General features: G+C 35.8%; 1 protein-coding gene across 2 annotated transcripts in view; it reads right to left on the bottom strand.

The window, feature by feature from the left end:
* The window catches only part of LOC108736322 (myc box-dependent-interacting protein 1), a 72,869-nt gene that overhangs the window by 5,231 nt on the left and 48,409 nt on the right, over nt 1-19,229 (bottom strand). For both annotated transcript variants that reach the window (XM_025974094.1, XM_025974092.1), the window contains exons 3-4: nt 2,291-2,481; nt 496-771 (exon numbers count right to left, since the gene is read on the bottom strand). In XM_025974094.1, the coding sequence (XP_025829879.1) occupies nt 496-771; nt 2,291-2,481 (467 nt within the window). The remainder of the gene's footprint in view (nt 1-495; nt 772-2,290; nt 2,482-19,229) is intronic.

Below are 19,229 nucleotides of genomic sequence, written 5' to 3'. Positions count from 1 at the left end.
AGGCATGAAGGTCTAGTCAGAGACATATTAGAGGCAGAAACAGGAGTTAGGAGGGGTAGAGGTAGACCTAGATTAGATTACTGTTGGCAAATAGTTAAGGATGTGGGCTGTTCTAGTTTTTCAGGATAGGAAAGAGTGAAGGTGCGTATCCAACCAGTCTTAGGACTGACGACCTTATGATGATGATGATGATCGAATTTCACTGTTTAACAGATTTCAAGAAATTCAGCTGCGACAAACAGGCAAATATGGACTTATGAGCGGTACCATAAAAGATTTGCTTTTATTCTGGGAACATGGAAGGCTAAAAAATCCTAAGAATCGAGAAGAATTGGTCGTACAAGCTAAAACACTCACGACAGCAAAATTTATCTAGACGATAGCTCCTGTCGTGTCGATCGAGACATTAAAATATGTGAAAGTGTTTACAACTTTTAGCTGAATAGAGAGAATGATTATAATGGTAGTTATCACGGCAAAATGCCGTTCTCTCACCTTGGAACACTCTGAATGGAAATTTTCTTCGGCACTGAATAGAGACTGTAAATTCGTGACGAGGAAGAGTATTCTGGAATCGTAAAGTGCGGGCAGTTCGTCGTGTAATTCCGAATTTAACATTTCGTAGGTCCTTTTCGCTTCTTCAAGTTGCTCACGTCCTTTTGATAGTTTCGTATCGTCCCTTTTTTTCGCCATGCTTGTTTGTAAAGACTGGAAGTTGTGCCTTTGGCTGTCATAGTCTACCAGCTTCCTGCCTCTTTTATCTATCTTTTTCTACAGATAAAAAATAAAATTTAAAATCAACAAAATACTTTTTTTTCTGAGAGAGCTTATATTATAGCATGACGTCACATCTTTATGAAAAAATTATGGAGAATAATTTTGTATTTATTGATTGTTTTTAAGTATCCTTTAGTATTAATTAAAGGAAGTAAGTTACAACTTACTTATTGTCATAAGAAAAGCATTATCTATTTAAACAATTTAAGGGTGGCATCTGGCTTATTTAAGTAAAAAGGTTACCCTTAATAATATGCTACAATGTTTCTTTTTGCACATAGATGTCATATTCAAAAACGTAAGGTAATTATACACTTTCACGGTCACCTGGCTTTTTGGCTATAACAAATTCAAAAAATTGACGAATCTTCATGATCCTGATCTCAAAATGGTCCATTTTACAGCGGATTGGTGAAAAGAAGTAATAGAAATGTCGGAATTCAAGATTTCTAATAGTTTTATGATCTTAAATGGCAAAAAAACTGAGTTTCGTTAAGTAATCTTTAATAAAAAAAATTCTCGGCATCGAATCAAGTTTTTCTATTTTTTTGTTTTCTACATGACAAAATTAACAATTAAAAACTAAAAAATTGATAAAATCATTGGAAAACAATCGGTTGTATAAAATTTTTAAATAATAGTAATGAAAAGTTACTCCTGAGTACTTAGTGACAGGTGAAATAGTGGCATATGTTGGGAGGGGGGGGGGTTAAAAGAGCATGAAAAAAATACTCATTAATTGCACTGATCCAATTTTTTCAACTGAATAAAATGACTCATGCTTAAAAACTGATTTTTCATCGTCTTTTAACACACGCCCCCCTGCACCCACCTGCCACAATTCTACTGTCCATTATTTCAACTTATTTGCTGTAAATTATAAAAATAAAAACATTACTTGTTTTAATTACAAAAAAAATTTAATATTTTTGTTTTAAATTTTGCATTTTTTTATAAAGACCAGAATCATGAAACATCCATTTTTCGATTTTATTATGACCATAAAATTAAAAAGAATATTTCTCGGTGCTTGAGGATCCCTTATAAGTATTCAAGCAATATTTAATGTTACTGCTTAATTTATGGAGATGTCATGTCCCTTGTGTACGTGCATGTATATATACAGGGGGTTTTATAATAAAACCTTTCAGCAGTTCTTATAACAAAGTCATCCTGTACATATAATTGTGAAATGCGTGCCTCAATTTTAGGAAAAATTAATTATTAATGAATGCTTTTAAAGGGCGTATATGAGTTGATATTTTCGTTTTCATTAACCGAATAATGAATACGAGATGTAATTACAATTGATATACCAATTGTATGGTAATTTCCATTGAAATCAAAACAGTATTTAGGATAATGTGTAATGGGCAAAAACACTTTCACTGTTACTAGAGACTGTGAAGGATGTGGACGGCCCATCTTCTAACCTCATTTCGGTAGGTAAAATACATTCTTTCACTTGATTTGATTACGGCAAAAATGATTAGTTTAATATTTTTTTGCTCACCCTCATTTCCAAAAATTGACTTTGATATGTGTTTAACGGAAGGAGAACTTGCTCGCCCAGTTTGTGACTGAAATCCTGCCAGAGCATGTCGACCGATTGGCACTGAACGTAAAGCTGGTCATGTCCGGACCACTGGCTTTCGTAAATTTCCGAAATAGTTTCCATCAACGACTTGGACGCCAATTGTGCCGCTAAAACAAACAAAAAAAAACTTGCCAATAAAAAAACCATACGTTGCAAAAATTGCAGCAACATTAAACCCACATGTTTACCGACGAAATTATGTGGTCGATTAGCCAGTAACAGCTAACAAATACCGAAAACATTCATTGTGACACATTTCAACATCGTTATCACTTTGTTATATCAGAGTTGGGCAGAGCTGTGGTGATTTCTGCTTGAATATGTGCTTTCAGTCCTTTCAGGGCACAGAATCACTTCTTTTATGAAGAAGTAGTTAGAAGTTAGGGCTTAGGGGCTTGAATCTAATTGTTTTCAAAGTAATTGGTAATTCGAAAGTTCTTCGATTTTAAAATGTAATTTGAGCTTTGAGTAGTCTTTGGACTTAGGGCTTGGAGTACTTAAGTTTGCACTGATGCCAGAAGGGACCACCTAATCCCATAAATAAAATCTCTAAAATTCCCTAGAAACTTTACTGGATGATATTAAATGTAAATGGTCTTTATTACCACAAAAATATTGCCAACAAAGAAGCAATTCTGGGATGAGTATTTTTATTAAAATTTATTATGTACAATTGACAACAGTTTGCTGATGAGGACATTATTATTTTGGAAACTGCATTTAAAGCTTTACTTCCCTACTACCCAATTTGATCCTTAACTTTGTCATGAAGTTCGTTATTGCTACAACCACTCCTTCGGTTTCCGTATTGTTATGTAGTAAATACATACTTAAATTAAAATTTTTATTGGATAGGGTTACTGCAAGAGTCTAGAATTTACCGATCTTATTTTGTTTGAAAAATTACGATCCAATCAGAAACAAGATGCTTGTATGAGATTAAGAGAAAGATCAAGATGAATAAGTAAAAAAAACTCGTCTTTTCAGGACTGCATGCTCAATATTTTGAGTGTATCTCGTTCTTAGTTTTGTAATATCCAAAATAGAGGCAATGTGTCGCCATCTGGGGGATATTTTCAGGCGTTACACGGCTTTACTAAGGTATTTCAACTCGTCTAACTAAACATTCAAGTTCTTGAAATTAGCTAGGGATAAAAAAATTGAAATAGACCAAGTACAAATGTAGAATGGCAATCATAGCGACGCTGGCGATTGCAATTTTGTCAGTACCATTGGCGTAGGGTAGGGGAGGGGGCAAAGGGCAAAAATTTTTTCTTCGCCTCGCAGTAATGTTAGATGTTCCAATTTCTTGGTTTTTGTACCACTTTTTAATAATTTGTACCATGTAGCAAGCGTTACCATCTTCATTCGTAAAAATTTCAAGTTTTTTACATTTTCCCAACTTATTCCAAAACTCTTCTACGTGTAAAGTTAATAATGTTACAAAGCAATAAAAATATATCCAAAGGTATTGATGATAAATATCCCCAGATTGACTTGGATAAGGTCATAAGTTTTCTTTTTCACTAAATGAAACAATTTTCGATATTCTCCCCTAGAATTAAGAAAACTTCCCCAAATACAGCATCACTGATGCATAATATTATACGTATTTAATCACTAATCTTTTGATATGTTTAAGTATCAATACTCGGTCAAGGGTTTATAGATACGATGTGGTAGTCGTTGGATGGGTTATACTAGTTTTTTTTAATACAATTATTTTATTTTGAACAATTTGTTTAATTACATTCTTTGTGTTAAAAATTGTTTGAAAAATTAAATTTATAAAGGAATTGTTTGTAAATAGGTATGCAACACATCGTACACTTCAGCATAAGAAATTGCTGATACTAACCACGTATACTACTTCGCCATGTACTGACAACACTCATAATTTCTTTTATTTATAAGACAAGTTCTTCGCCCCTTCCAGTCACTACTAGCTCGAATTTGTTAGCATCATTGCTTCGAGTGTTCGGAATTCACTTTCGAACAATTTGTTTAATTACTATCTTTGTGTTAAAAATTGTTTGAAAAATTAAATTTATAAAGTAATTGTTTGTAAATAGGTATGCAACACATCGTACACTTCAGCATAAGAAATTGCTGATACTAATCACGTATACTAATTTGCCTTGTGCTGACAGCAAATATTTATATGTTTTATGACACTTTTAGAGAAGCTTCTGCTGTGGAAAAATAAAAGTAATTTCAAAATTCCACCTTGTAAATGTTGTTTATTTTATTTTAAAAGCCATGAACTGTAAAAAACTTAAAAGCATCGACCAAATTCCGGTACTTTTGCGATGAACAATTAGGAAACCGTGACAAAAAGACAGACAGAAATTTCCATTCATTCATCACGGGTCCTTTAACGTTGACATTCAATAGCATTCATTTTCCAAACCGGCAAATAGTGATTACTTTCAATTGGCAATTCTATAGGCAATTTTGCAATAGCAGCGGAAACAGAACATAACAGTATTAACTGAATTGGATTATATCAATTACGCAACAGCTCGTGAAGGAGTTACATTAGTTATTAGTTATGAATAGCTTTTTACCGTGATGGCATAAAATTAGCTGTAAGTATAAGCATTTATTTAAGTGTAGAATTTTCAGAGAAATTTTAGGATTCATAAATTAAGTTTTACAAAACTTTTCATACATTTTCTGCTTATGTTTGTTGTTGATACGAATTTTATCTTTTCCTGTTCCACCCATCGTAATACCTACTTGACCCAATAATAACGTATGTATGTACATTGTTTCAAATACTAAAGTTGAACAGTTACACAAACCTATTTTCGTATAGGTGAAGTAACACTTGGCACAGTTATATCCCTTCCAATTAATTAAAATTCAAATATTACTTTCACTTTGTGCTTCTCTTATGTTCAAAATGAAACATCAATTTTTATTTTGTGAAGCATACATGGGCGTAGTTAGGGGGGTAGCAGCGCCCACCCTACAAAACTCATTTCCCACCTTAGAAAAATCGACAGTATTAAGCGAATATGCCGTTACCATTATTTCTATCTTGAGAAAAAACCATTATTTTGTCTCCAAAAATCAACCCTCGTTTACCAATATACGAGCAAGAAAAATTAAAGGAAGATATTTGTCATGTAGATTGAAGACAGATCATATTATTCTACGTATTTTTCTTCTACAAAAATTTTAATCTTCATCCCTATCTTAAAATGAACTGTTAATAAGGATTCAACCATTGTCTCTACTGCAGGGTTGCCACTATGAATAAGAAAAATATTAATGTACTCCATTGTTATTTCTCACATTAAATTACTTCGTTAGTTCCAAAATTGTCAATTCTACTACAGGTGGCGTTTTCTACGCTATTTGTAGTAATTCGTAAAACGCAGTCTAAAGGCAACACGTACAGTTGATCTGTGCGTTGTCGGAATTGGTCACGACGCGCTGATGAGACCCAAGAGGATCGCGACCCACGTTTAACGGTTTTGACAGAATAGTGACCACCATATGAACTTTTGTTCTAAAAGTTAAGAAATTTTGTGTCACCATACACCCTCTTACCGAAATTAAAACCTTGAAGAATCTGATCGTCTTCCACCCTTACAAAACTTTCTTAGCTACACCAATGCCAACATAACTCAACGTTAATTGTTTTATTTATTAAATTGCTTGAAGTTACAGGCGTTAAATTACAATTTATTTTATTTTAAGAGTAATAATTAAATCTTGTGGGATATTTATAGCCTATATGGGTACTTTACTATAGGCAGTTAATGATTTACATTCGACATAAAATCTTTTTTCATTGCTTAACTAACTTCAAACATATGTAGCTGTTAACTTAAGGAAAACACGCATTTCAGTAAATCATTCAAAAGAAAGTGTGTAGTAAATTTTTCTCTCAAGTAATAAAATTAAATCTTGTTAAATTAGTGGCGTAAATGGGGGAAGCACGGATAGCCTTGGGTTGAAAAACAAAAACAGTAGAGAATATTTCAATCAAGTCGTAAACATAAAAAAAACTATTTTTACATCACATTTGTAAAGGAGCTACCCCGCCAGCTACGCCCATGAAAATAGATCCTATGTCAAACATACATACATATCACATTTAATACACTAAAAATAAATCATAGCTTCTACCGAAATAAATGTCTAACTTACTTATACAATTTATATTCAGGAATAGTACAATATTTCTGACACAATGAATTCGGTTGAACTAGATGAAAATTAACTCCAACTAATCCAATTAAACGCAAGTGGAGTATTAAACACAATAATTAGTAGGTAATTAACGTAGAAGTATACTCCGCAAAAAGGAGGAACTAATTAACCATTTTAACGCTTGGTTTAGAATTAAAGATATTTATTGCAAAGCCAATTAAGTCAATATCTAAAAAACTAAATTGAGTTGATACTTGATACTGTTACAAAATAAATAGTGTATATTGGCCAAAGAACACCTGCTTCGCTGGGTTTTGCGTCGGCAGGAGAGGGATGATTGGGCGTTACTGGGAAGTGAACCTACTGTATAGAATCTTTACCATATACTGTGATGGTAGATTCAGTTCCCAACAATTTCTATACATCCCTCTTCTGCCGATGCTTCACCAATCCATTTGCGAGTTCCTCGCTAGGTTATACGGTGTCGTCGTGAAGTCAATGTACAAATATATTTTGTATATACAAGGTCTGTTCAAAATGTATTGCGAATTTTGAATTTCCGCGGGTTACGTATATTCGATTTTCAATTTTTTTATGGTGTTGTTGGTACTCATGCCTCTCATTATATCGACATGTTGAATGTTCAGTTAATTTTTGACAGCTGCTTTGCTTGCACGTGTTTTGGTTAGTCTTCGATTTTTGCCTACTCCAAAAAAATGGATCAAAGAATCTGTATCAAATTTTGTGTGAAAAACAAAATTAAGTGCGCATACTCTCGTCAGTCTCCTTTTTGCAACCGTGGTAGTTGGGGTGAGAAAGACGATACTGACTAAATGAAGGCAGAAGAAAGTGAAAGATTTTCTATGGAATATTATTGGCCCAGCATTTGCCTAATTGTAAGTGACCCAAGGAAACTACAGAAAAACTTGGACGAAGGCAGACGAACCCGCAAATGATTGGTGTCTTTCTGAATGCTAGAAACCTCTAGGTCAACGATCGGCAACTGGCGGACCGAACCGCAAAAGGTCAAGAACTGGGCCACTAAAAAATTTTTTGAAAGTAAATTACCCAAAATAATTTGTTTGAATATGTTTTTTCTGGAGCTCGATATAAATTTTCAAAACCTTTCCACAGATAGTCTTTCACTTTTCTTCATTTCGTCCGTCTCATCATTCTCACTCCAACCACCACCCACCAGTTCCCAATATTCCTAAAACACTCAAAAAATATCAAGAATATTCCCGAATTCATTAAACGTAAACGTAGACAGGATTAAATCACTTCACCCCCTTTCCCATTTACATATTCATATTGAAGTCCCACTGAAAGTTTTTTTATTGTCTCTGATAGGTGAAATTTGGACTATCATTTAGTAATTGCAAGCTTTCTTTCCGCATGTAAACAAACAAAAACATAAGGCAACATTACAAGACTTCCTGGTGACTTTTTAGATAGAAATTTCATTGTCAATAACCTCGAAAGAATTCAGAAGGTCGCCCATTTACTTATACACATATAAATTATGCCGAACCAGTAAAAAACAACGGAATTTGTTAAAAAGTATTACAGACAGACAACACCTATTTATACAAACATACAAATGAACTTTATACTTGTGCTGCATCTATTGCACTCCAAACAAATGAAGAATGACAACAAGGTGCTGATAATTACTTTGCATTATACTTGGCTTACGGTTAATACCAATCGTATTATTTTAATTTTATTTATTTTCATACAATACTGTTTTGTCAATACCATCATCATCATCATAAGGTCGTCAGTCCTAAAACTGGTTGGACACGCACCTCCACTCTATCCTATCCAGAGCTAATCTCCGCATTTTTTGCGAACAGTAATCTAACCTAGGTCTACCTCTACCCCTCCCAACTCCTGCTGCTGCTTCTAATATGTCTCTGACTAGACCATCATGCCTGAGAAGGTGTCCTACCAACCTATCTCGCCTATTTTTTATTGACTTCCATAGCGTCCTCTGTTCTCCTATTCTTTCTAATACCTCTTCATTTCGAAAACTTCTAACCTTTTCTTTTGCCGCCGCGCCTACTGTCCATGTTTGGCACCCGTACAACGCCGCGCTCAAAACATACACCTTTAACCGCTTCCATTTTATTTAAAGCTATCTCTAACTCCTCCTACAAATGTAAACATACTAATCTCTTGCCCCTGTATATCCATCCCTACAGTTGTACTGTGTTTAATGATGTTGATCGCGTCTTCGATACATAAATTAAAAAGTAGCGGTAACAATGTGCATCCTTGTCTGACACCCTTCCCAATATTTATTAAATTACTGTTCACAAATAGTTAAGGATGTGGGATGTTCTAATTTTAGGAAAATGCGAAGATTATATTATTAAAGATAGGAAAGAGTGGAGGTGTGTGTCCAACCAGTCTTATTACTGACGACTATAAGATGATGATTATGATGGCTGATGAGAGTTCATTCAAGATATTTTAAATTTGGATTACGAGAGGCTAAATGCTGGATTCACATTAAATATCATTTCTCGCTTTTCTTTTTATCTTTTAATAATTTTAAGAAATTCAAGCCAATAATCACAGGGGAAACTGTCAAATTACCGAACAGTCTACTTATGCATAAATGATGATTTTGGTAGGACGTTAGCGCCACTAAAGCTTAGAGAAAGCCCATAAGCAGAGGTGTTTAAAGGTGATGAAGGTTGTTTTGTTATTTATGATGAAAACCATCGGTTTAAAACTTTTTAGCAAAAATTTGTTTATGACCTTTACCAAAGCAAATGGATGGGAGAAGGGCTTACATGTTAATAACACTTAGCGTAGAGCTTAAATTATGACAAAATGGAATAAATGCTGTACAATAAAAAATGATTGAGATAAGGTACTAATTAATGTGTTCTCGTAGTAGGTGACGTTCGTTGATTCGTTGCTAAGGATGATTTAGATTTTGGTCATGACAGGGTTCTATTTTCTATTCATTATGGAGGTATCACATCCATTAATCGTTGCCTCGAATGTGCTAAAGTGCAGCTATGATTTTATTCTTTACTTTATTTTTTCCTCTTTCTCTATCGTCTACCATAAAAATGATTGCAAAGAAAAAGAGGATTCCCATTTTGTTGCTAGTTCACTGGTAATGCCTTAAGCACACATTGTGAAAGTGGGTCAAAGAAGTTCTTGCAGATGATCGTCCGTATAATGAATACTGCTAAATGATGGTACAGTCACGTTCATTAAAAACGACCAACAGAAGAAATTTATCAAGTATGTTCTCGAGGTATATATAGATGTGAAAAAGATTGCTACCTGTAAAGGACAGGTACATCCCTGTCGAGTAAGTAGGTTCTAGAGGTACAAATGTGAAAAATAATTGTTTTCTGCAACGGGCAGGCAGATTTCTGCGATCATGCTTTCGCGGCAGTGCGATTAAATAAAGGGGTTGTATGAGAGAGGGAGCATTAGATGATGATCATCGACCAACACCACGGATCACGAGACCATCATTCAACAGCCAGCAGACATATTAACGTCTAAGGGTGTGGATGCATTTATTCTAAGCTCTATAATAAGTAACGAGGTATGTAAATCTCTTTTCCCTTCAATTCTCACTGCCTTTTATGCCGATGGTATAACTCTTATAGATTCCACCAAAACAATTCTACGGAGCTTCGCAAATATTAACAAATTTCTGCTCCTGCTCCTCAACTGGTGTCGGAAGCAATCTCACCCACTATCATCGTTAACAACCAGCCCATCAAATGGAGAACTCCGTCATATACCTCGGCATCGTCTTTGACAAAACACTGACATGGCGAAACCACACGCTTGCCACCCGTGCCAAGGCCGTAGGGGCCGTTTCCTCTCTGAAGTCTTTTTTTCAAAATAGCTTTATCTCCCACCAAACAAAAATCCGTGCGTTCAACGTAATTATCAGAAGCATTTGCCCTTACGCCATTCCCATCTGTAGCTGCACCTATCCCCACCGCCTACAAATTCTTCAAGGCATCTACATGCGGATTCTTCGTTCAACTATCCATGGTTCATCAGAAACACCCAAATTCTGAAAGAAACTGGTCAATCTTCTCTCCCCTAGGCTGCAACCAGATTCGCTTCAGAGTCAGGTCACCCAAACCAGTCTATATCGACACTTTCCGACCGTTTCAGAAGGCCCTGTCACCTACTCTTTGAGGTGGGACATCGATTTTCGTCCACCCCATTTCTCCCTACAATAAGCTCTCCTTCCTCACTCATACCTCTCCCCTATCCCAACCTTCCTAACGAACCTTCCCCGGGATGTACAATCTTTTGGGTGATCTCCCTACTCGAGGAGGAGTTTGAGACGATAGGCGCTTAGGCAAATTCGACACTACCCCTTTCAGGGGTGACTTTTAAGATTTCCCTTCCTCAAGGAAAAACTAAAGAATATATGGCGAAACTGATGTTCAGATTTCCTAGAAAAATATTTGGTCTGCTCCTTTTTGAAAAATATACATTTACAAGGGCTGGGATTATACCTGCTAACTTTCTCTTTGGGGCACTATGGGTTGTATGCAGGCAGATTGAAACTTGAAAACAAGTGGCAATAAAAGAAGGTTCAAGGAGGAGGCAGGCAGTTTTTCGGAAAGAATTTCAGAAAGAGAAGTACTTTTGGTTCTTTCATGACGAGTAGGCGCTCTCGTATCGGGTTTATAATTCAAGGAATATAATTTTGGGAAATCTGCACATAAACAAGGTTATGTGTAGGTTAAGGTTTTATACATTAAGTTTTTGTACATAGTGTTGTGTTTTGGAAAATACAAAGCTTTAACGCAACAAGGGTTTTTAATTTGAAAATACTAGTCCATTGGTTCATCCTGTGCTAACGAGATGATGTGTAGCGAATTACGCACACAACTGAGATGTGCTGATAAGATCCAAGATGATCGATCCGCGTTTAGCACTTTCGATAGAACGCCTGACTACCATCAACTTCTTATTTGTTCAAAGACGTACATATTGAAAAAACAATCGGTTCCTACGTGAAATACATTTCTGTATATCAGTATAATAAAAGTAGGTCATGCACTAAATTCCTACTCTATCCGACAATGACCCACCTGCTGCCTACATTCAATGCGCTAATAAACTGACATTAATATATCGCACACAACCAACACCTGAATATAGAAAGAAATTTGACTTATAAATAGAAATTTGACTGACTGAAAATAAAAATAAACTTGCTTAATATGAATTATTGATGTACAAAACATACGTGTAATAACTTGTACGTTTATAAAGTACAAAATCCTTATCGTTGTAGCGTACCAATGAAAAGGCGTGGGTCGCGATTTCGATCTCATTGAACCTCATCAGCACGCCATAGAAAAATCCAAAAGCATTTTAGCATTTCTTACTTATATAAAATTTAAATTCGACGCTTGACAATAATTACTCATTTGTAATTAACAATCTATTTATGTGTTTGGGTTATGATAAGTTTAAAGAAAAAGTTTTAATAAAGTCCACCTTAGAGCAGTAAAGGACATGACCACTCACTTCGTTCAGTTGTCTTTTTCTTATGATCCCAAGCAATTAAAAAAAAGCATTTTTTGGTTAAAACAATTAATTTTAGAAAAGGGATTAGTAAAAAAAACTAATAAATATTAAGCAGAAAAAAGCTTTAGCATCAAAGTGGAATGGAGCCCAGGTCCGCCTGCTTGGCAGCCGAATGTCCATACCACTGAGCCATTACCGCTTGCAACTAAGGAATGCCAAAATACAGACAGGTCGATATCCTGCCTAGAAAAGGACCTTGTTCAACATTATTGTATCTACTGAACAATAAGTAATAATTTTCTACGGATGGCGTTTAACACTATCTCTTCTTATTCATCATTCAGCAAAAATGTTTTGTTTTCTGATTTATTATATAGCAAGAAGAATCTTTATAGTTATATTAAGGAGTTTGAACAACAACAGTTAAACAGTTTTTTTTTATTTTAGTGAATATACTCTGCAGATATTAATACGTTGTCGTTTATCATATGAAGTATAAGTGTAGTTAAATAATATATCTCTCTACGATAGCCAGGCGTTGGAAATTTAGAAATCAAAATTAGCCCATGCCAAGGACCTTTGGCAAAAGATCAGATATATCGAGACTAGTAAGCATTCAAGTATTTTGCAAACGGTAGGAGCAAGTACATTTATATTAGATTACGACGATCTAGTCATTTCTGAGTTTTCATTCTACAGAAATAACGTTCGCTAGGAATATGTATGTATAATGCAAAACCTTACTCATTCATTTAACTAACTATATATACTACACTAATATGCGAACTATGCAAATTTTGTAGATATTTAATTCATCAAATAAGAATACAGTACATACGATTTTATTATATGATAACTTTTTAAACTCATCGCAATGACATTTTTTAAAAAAAATACCATTAAAAATGACACTTATTAATGTTGAGGGAGACCAAATACGCTTTTTCTCGTCATACGACGTTGCCAAGCCAAAAATGTATTTTCATGTTGTTGTGGTAAAAGGATCATTTCTGATACATTTACGTATTAGCATTTCTTCGTAAAATCGCGGCATAGTATAAAAATCAAATTTCCAAAAACAGAATGTGGACAATTTAAAGTTTGTGGAAACGTTCATCCGGTTTATTTAGATTATTGTGAACATTCTTCCCTTGCGGTTTACCCACCATGCCACCCTTGGACAAGAGATTGAGATACTTTCAATCAGCACACAGAGGCTGTAGTCACCACTAGCTAGAAAATGTGCAAGACTCTCTGGGGCTCTCTGGTCCACACCCAGGCCTAGCAGGCTTGATCCCTTACGAATATTCCACCCACTCATCGAAATTAACCACTACTACCCCATCATGTTGGGTTTAACTACTACCACTGCAATTCCAATCTCCAACCGCCCTCCTCGCGTAGTATAGTTCGTTCATTTAGAGAAAGGTACAGCGTGGGCGATGCGCACAAACGAATATCGATCGTAGACGAGTCCCTGGAATCGTAAGCCTACAGCGCCAAAAATATCTTCTAACAATTACGCTTAATGGGGCAGTTCACGCACATCGATCTGCCATTGTGTACCTTTCTCTAAGTTAATGGACTATATCATTCTGCATCTCAGATCGGATGTTTGATTGTTGAGATCCCCTCTCAGTCAGATTACTTGAATTCCAGCGTTGGTAAGCCATCTTGATTTTATGAGACCGAATTACCTCGGCCCCATTCCCCCACATTAAGTGAGGTCGTTTGCGGATGACCTTTGCTTTAGAGATAATACGTGTTGTAATCTGCCAGCAAGGATAGCTTAGGCTTATAGGGTTTGATACTAAGTACCTGGTCTGACACCTCAAGCGGCTGTTTACGAGGTACACCTGGTGATTTGGTTATCGTATGTTACTAACCCCAGATAGCTACTAGTGCCCACCGAGCGGCATAGCCTAGAGGTTTAGACCATTGCTTAGCATTCGGGTCCGTCTGCCTTGGTCCAAGTTTTTCTGTGGTTTCTTTGGATCACTTAGGCAAATGCCGAGGCAGTAATATTCCACAGATAATCTTTCATTCTCTTCTGTCTTCATTTCGACCGTCTCATCTTTCTCACCCGAACCACCACCCACTCATTCCCACGATTCCTGAAAGCAGGCTGAAGAGGGCCTTCCGCCCTACCTTCCGGAGTAATCCGGAGGGACTGCCCGCCCACCAGCATTACTGGCTGGTGGGAATGAAACACCCAAAAGTTTTTTTTTTACTAGTGCCAGGACTCCGACACCTGCCCGACCCCCTACACGTTCATCATAAAGTTGCTAGGTCAGTTATTTTATAGAAAATAACAGACGCGGGTAGCGATTTGGTACTTATTAGTTCTCATCAGCACGCCATAGTAAATTTCGAATAATTACCGTTCGAATTGAAGCTGTTTGAAGTTTTATAGATAAAGGCAGCAGATATCAATATTTACTGATTGTTATATATTTTTATTTGACTACGGCCCTGCAACAATATGTAATAAAATTTAAGAAACTTTATTAATCAATTCGCCCACGCAAAATTTTCCGTTTCTCCCAAGTTTGTCTTTAGCTGTTGTAGAGCGACCGCGAAATTCCTCCTACGTAAGATCAAAGCTGCAGAGGATTATCCCCTCTTTTTCTTTATGCGGATGGAGACTATCATCATTATCAGTGCAAACTCAACAGCGAGCTTTGCAAACGAAACGCGTCATTAAATCTCGGCTCTTCGGATTTCGCAAAGCACGTAACGAACTGTAATACCATTACGGTGCAGAAAACGTGTCAGGAACAACGCAGTAGTGAATGAACATTTTTAAGCTTCTACCTTCTTCGTTTTAGCCAAGCTATGAAATGTGGTTTTCTTAAATATGCCCGTTTTTGTGAGTACCAGTGGGCAACTGTATCTCCTTGAATGATGAAGACAACGCAAACTAAGCGTCAGTTCAGTGTGAAAGTTAATAATAAACATACGTTTATTTACGTACATGGTTAACGAGTCATTTGGTCTGCGAATGCGCACTCGCCGATCGGGTCGACGCAGCTGGGATGAGCAAAGCCAGATCGTTGCTCCATTCAGCGCTTAGAATTATATTGAAGATGGGGAAAGTTACATTTCGAACGATTTCAATACGATAACCCAATAAATGAGCATTGCTCAGGTTAGGTTTAGTATATGGTTTACGAGTTATTTGGTCTGCGAATGCGCACTAGCCGGTTAACGCATCTGGGATGAGCAAAGCCAGATCGTTGCTCAACTCAACGCTTAGCATTATATTGAAGATGGGGAAAGTTACATTTCGAACGATTTCACTACAATAACCTAATAAATGAGCATTGCTCAGGTTACGTTTAGTATATGGCTTACGAGTTATTTGGTCTGCGAATGCGCACTCGCCGGTCGACGCATCTGGGATGAGCAAAGCCAGATCGTTGCTCAATTCAACGCTTAGGATTACATTGGAGATGGGGAAAGCTGTATTCCGAGCGCCTTAAATGCCACGTAATACATAGTAAATGAGCAAATGCTTCAGTTTGCTCACGAACTGTCGTAATTTAAAATACACCGCATGTTAACAAAATTACTGGGAATGACTTTAAATGGTCGAAGTCTCATTTATGTTTCAAAACAACTATATACTTCATTTACTTTCTGTAGCGATGTGCCCTTCCAATGTCTTGCATGGCAAAATCGTAGGTAGAAAGAAAAAAGCTCATTATACTCTCGACTCTTGTTCATTAAACATACTTTTTCATACAGTACCTGCCAAATGTTTTGTTCAATTGTGAATAGTAGTGCGAGTCGAAAACAAGCGTTAAAGGCTTTAATATGTCTTCAAATGTAAATAAACATCTCGTTGATATTTTCAGTAGTAAATGGTACCAATAACAGCACATTTGAGCAACGCAATTGTAGTGGATAAAATGGTCAATTTTTCCGTGCAGTACTGTACGGATTATACGCTCCTCGCCGGTTAAGAGAGTTGGCTCCTTTTTTTTCTGGCCTAGTGCTGTTCTTTTCTACTTTGCGCCGGTCAAACTGAAGGTCACATTGCTACAGAAAGTAAACGAAGTATACCTAAGTACTAATTGTTTTTTTTGAGATATTTGAGCCACCGCGAGTTGCCACTGATGAGGACTAATCAGACAACCCTCATATAGAACATTCTTCAGCGCCTATTAAACAATTTTAAACAATCCTACAATTGGAGACTTCTTAGTACGTGAAAAACAAAGAAATTTTTGTATAATGATTTTAAATATGATTTTTATTCCATAATCCACATGTACATATGTATAGATAGACAACAAAGCTAAATTTCATTACAAAGTCTTGTTTGTTCACTCCTGAAAAGTGCGATTTATGAAACGAAAATCTATACACGTCTAGAAGATGAAGGTTGAATTGCTACGAAAATACTGATGACAAAGAGAGCACATATGATTTGGTGTGCTATCTATGTTGGTATGTAAATAAGTAATTAAATAGCCGAAAATTTGTTGCAAATTAAGTGTTGCTTATAACTTATAAACAACAGTCGTAATATTTGAAAATGTTCATGGTTAACTCATGATTGAAATTATATTTTGCAATTAATAAAAGGGCCAATAGGGGTCGGAACAGAAACAGGTCTGGACCAAAGCGGAACCACTAATTTCTACCCTTAAACTCACCTTCAAGTATGCCAATAAATTAATCAGATGTATTAACACCGTCAGAAGTGGATCCAATTCGTTAGTAATGTTATTTCTTACCATAACCTTCAGTTAGATTAGGGTCATAAAGTTATGGTAGGGAAGGACAACACGAACGAAGTGAAGCTATTTAGCTTACCTTTATTGGACTTTATTATAATATTATTTTATTATTTTTATGAAGAAAGGACTGAAGACAGTTATACTACATTTTCTATACTACATTGCATTTTTGAAATGATGCCTCCCTTGGCCCCCAGATTAGGGGTCAGCAAATACCGGAACAATTGGATCAGTTCAAAATAAATACGCCTGCCTTAGCTTTCGTTGCGAATCTTTTCAAAGCAAACAGTAAAGAACTAAATTTTACTCCATTTAAAATCAATGCTGGTTCATTTGAAATCCAATTACTAGATTTAAAAAGCAAAGACTTATGGAATTCGAAATGTACAGGTCTAAGTAGTAATTTGAAGAGCTGGAAAGGCAGAAATGTCTTTTGATATCGCAAAACAAGTGGACAGCTTTAAGAGCGATGTCCAACTCTGAGGCACTAATTTTCGATACCTGGATTTTCGATTTTCGGAATGCTATAACCAAACAAAAAAAATGACTTTTGGTGTGCTGGCGATCTTTGGATTAATATATTTGTGCGAGCAAATTTTCTCTCCTTTGAACTTAATAAAGAACAAGCTAAGATGCCAAATTACTAATTAAAATTTAGTATTATGTCTCATACTGAAAACTACTGCTTATGTTTTGTACTTATCAAAACTTTCTAGAGAAAAGGTCACCGTTCGCATTGATTTTTTCACATAACATTTTCGTTTAGCATAATACCATATTTTGTAACACAGTAATAATATAACTAATAATTAATGCCACAAAGTCGTATTTCTATTTCTTTATTCGATAAAAATTCAAAATAAAATGTAAAAGCCGAATTAAAAATTCGTGGCTTCTTGAAATTCATGAAACAATATTTTTATTGCGAATGGCTCTTCCAGTTTAAAAGTTTGCCGACACCTGCGTAGGCAATTACAAGTAACAGAAAGACCTTATGTTCGCTTCTTAACTCGCCAGTAGTGTATAAAACAAAAAATGAGGTTATTGTGATATGACAGACGTTTTTTTGGAACCTTCTGGAAGTTTACAGAATACAAAATCAATAAAAACACTCCGCCACTGTTTAAAACAGATTTTATGGTAGGTAATTATAGTCATAATGTATGGAATTGTTATAAACGCGTGAATAGATTCAAGCACCTGTTGCCTATAATTTTAATATAATAATGTAATATCATTCCCGCAAATAATCGCGCTCTATTTAACAAGAACCTGTTAGCAAAGTTCTTCACCTTTAATATCAAGGCCTTCCTCATTCTAACGATCAAATATGTCATCTATGTTAGCGTTGGAAAGAGAAAGTAATTTATTATACATAAATAGATAGATACATATATGTATGTACAGTACTATACATATATATATATATAGAAAAACAAAACACAACTGATCCATCCATCAGCCAATACTTTGTACTAATCTGTCTGTCTTGCAACAAGCAGTACGTTCAAAATGTCACGATTAATTGATACAAACCATGATATTTCACCTACTTTTATCATTCGTGTTGTAATTATCGAATGCGAAAACGTGCAAACTGTAATAAAAGGAAAGAAAATACTGAAAGTCTGAAAGCACTACTAATTTGCTATCATTGCAATTATCATAAATATTAATAAAGACGCATCTTTATTCGAAAATGTCAATAGGTCGTTTCACAATCATTATTTCTTATGTATTTATAGCACTTACTAATTGAACCCTGTAAATGTGTGCGTATTATGCAACCACGTAAACAAAACGTGCTTACAATACAGATGGTACTAACAACCTTTTGTTCTTACTAGCTAATCTGACACATGACAGGCACAGGGGATTCTTCGATGTGGCTGTCACATCTGCAGCGAGCAGCGAATGAGTTGATTTTTAAGTTAACAAGTGGTTCTACTCGGTGCCTAGAAAGTCAAATGATTCAGGGTGCAAGGTCGAATCGCCTTTAGAAAAAGGATTTCACTTCTATGTTCACGAACGGCTAATTTAGAAATTCGAAAAAGATTGTTAAAAGTGTATGTCTAGAGCGCACGATTCCACGGGTGTGAAAAATGGACGGCGGACGCGGTGGAAACGAAAAATTTAGAAGTGTTCGAAACGTGGTATTGCAGGAGAATGGTGAGGATACTGTAGATAGAGAAGGTTCGAAATGAGAAGGTATTAAAAAGAGTAAGAAAGCAGAGGGTAATATGGATGTCTCATTAAGAAATACGAGGGTGGATTGATAAGTTTCCGGCCTAACCAAGAGATGACGCCACTAGGCCTACCTTGAGGTGACATTCTATAGTACCATCCTTGGATAGCTTGTAGCTATAGTTTCAGCCCGATCTCCTTGCTAGTGTAGGTTTGACAGCACG

This window comes from Agrilus planipennis, unplaced genomic scaffold, assembly GCF_000699045.2.
Source record: "Agrilus planipennis isolate EAB-ADULT unplaced genomic scaffold, Apla_2.0 scaffold64, whole genome shotgun sequence".
NCBI classification, from domain to species: Eukaryota; Metazoa; Arthropoda; class Insecta; order Coleoptera; family Buprestidae; genus Agrilus; species Agrilus planipennis.
The sequence above is the reverse complement of the archived record's forward strand: the minus strand, read 5'-3'. Positions and strand labels throughout refer to the sequence as shown.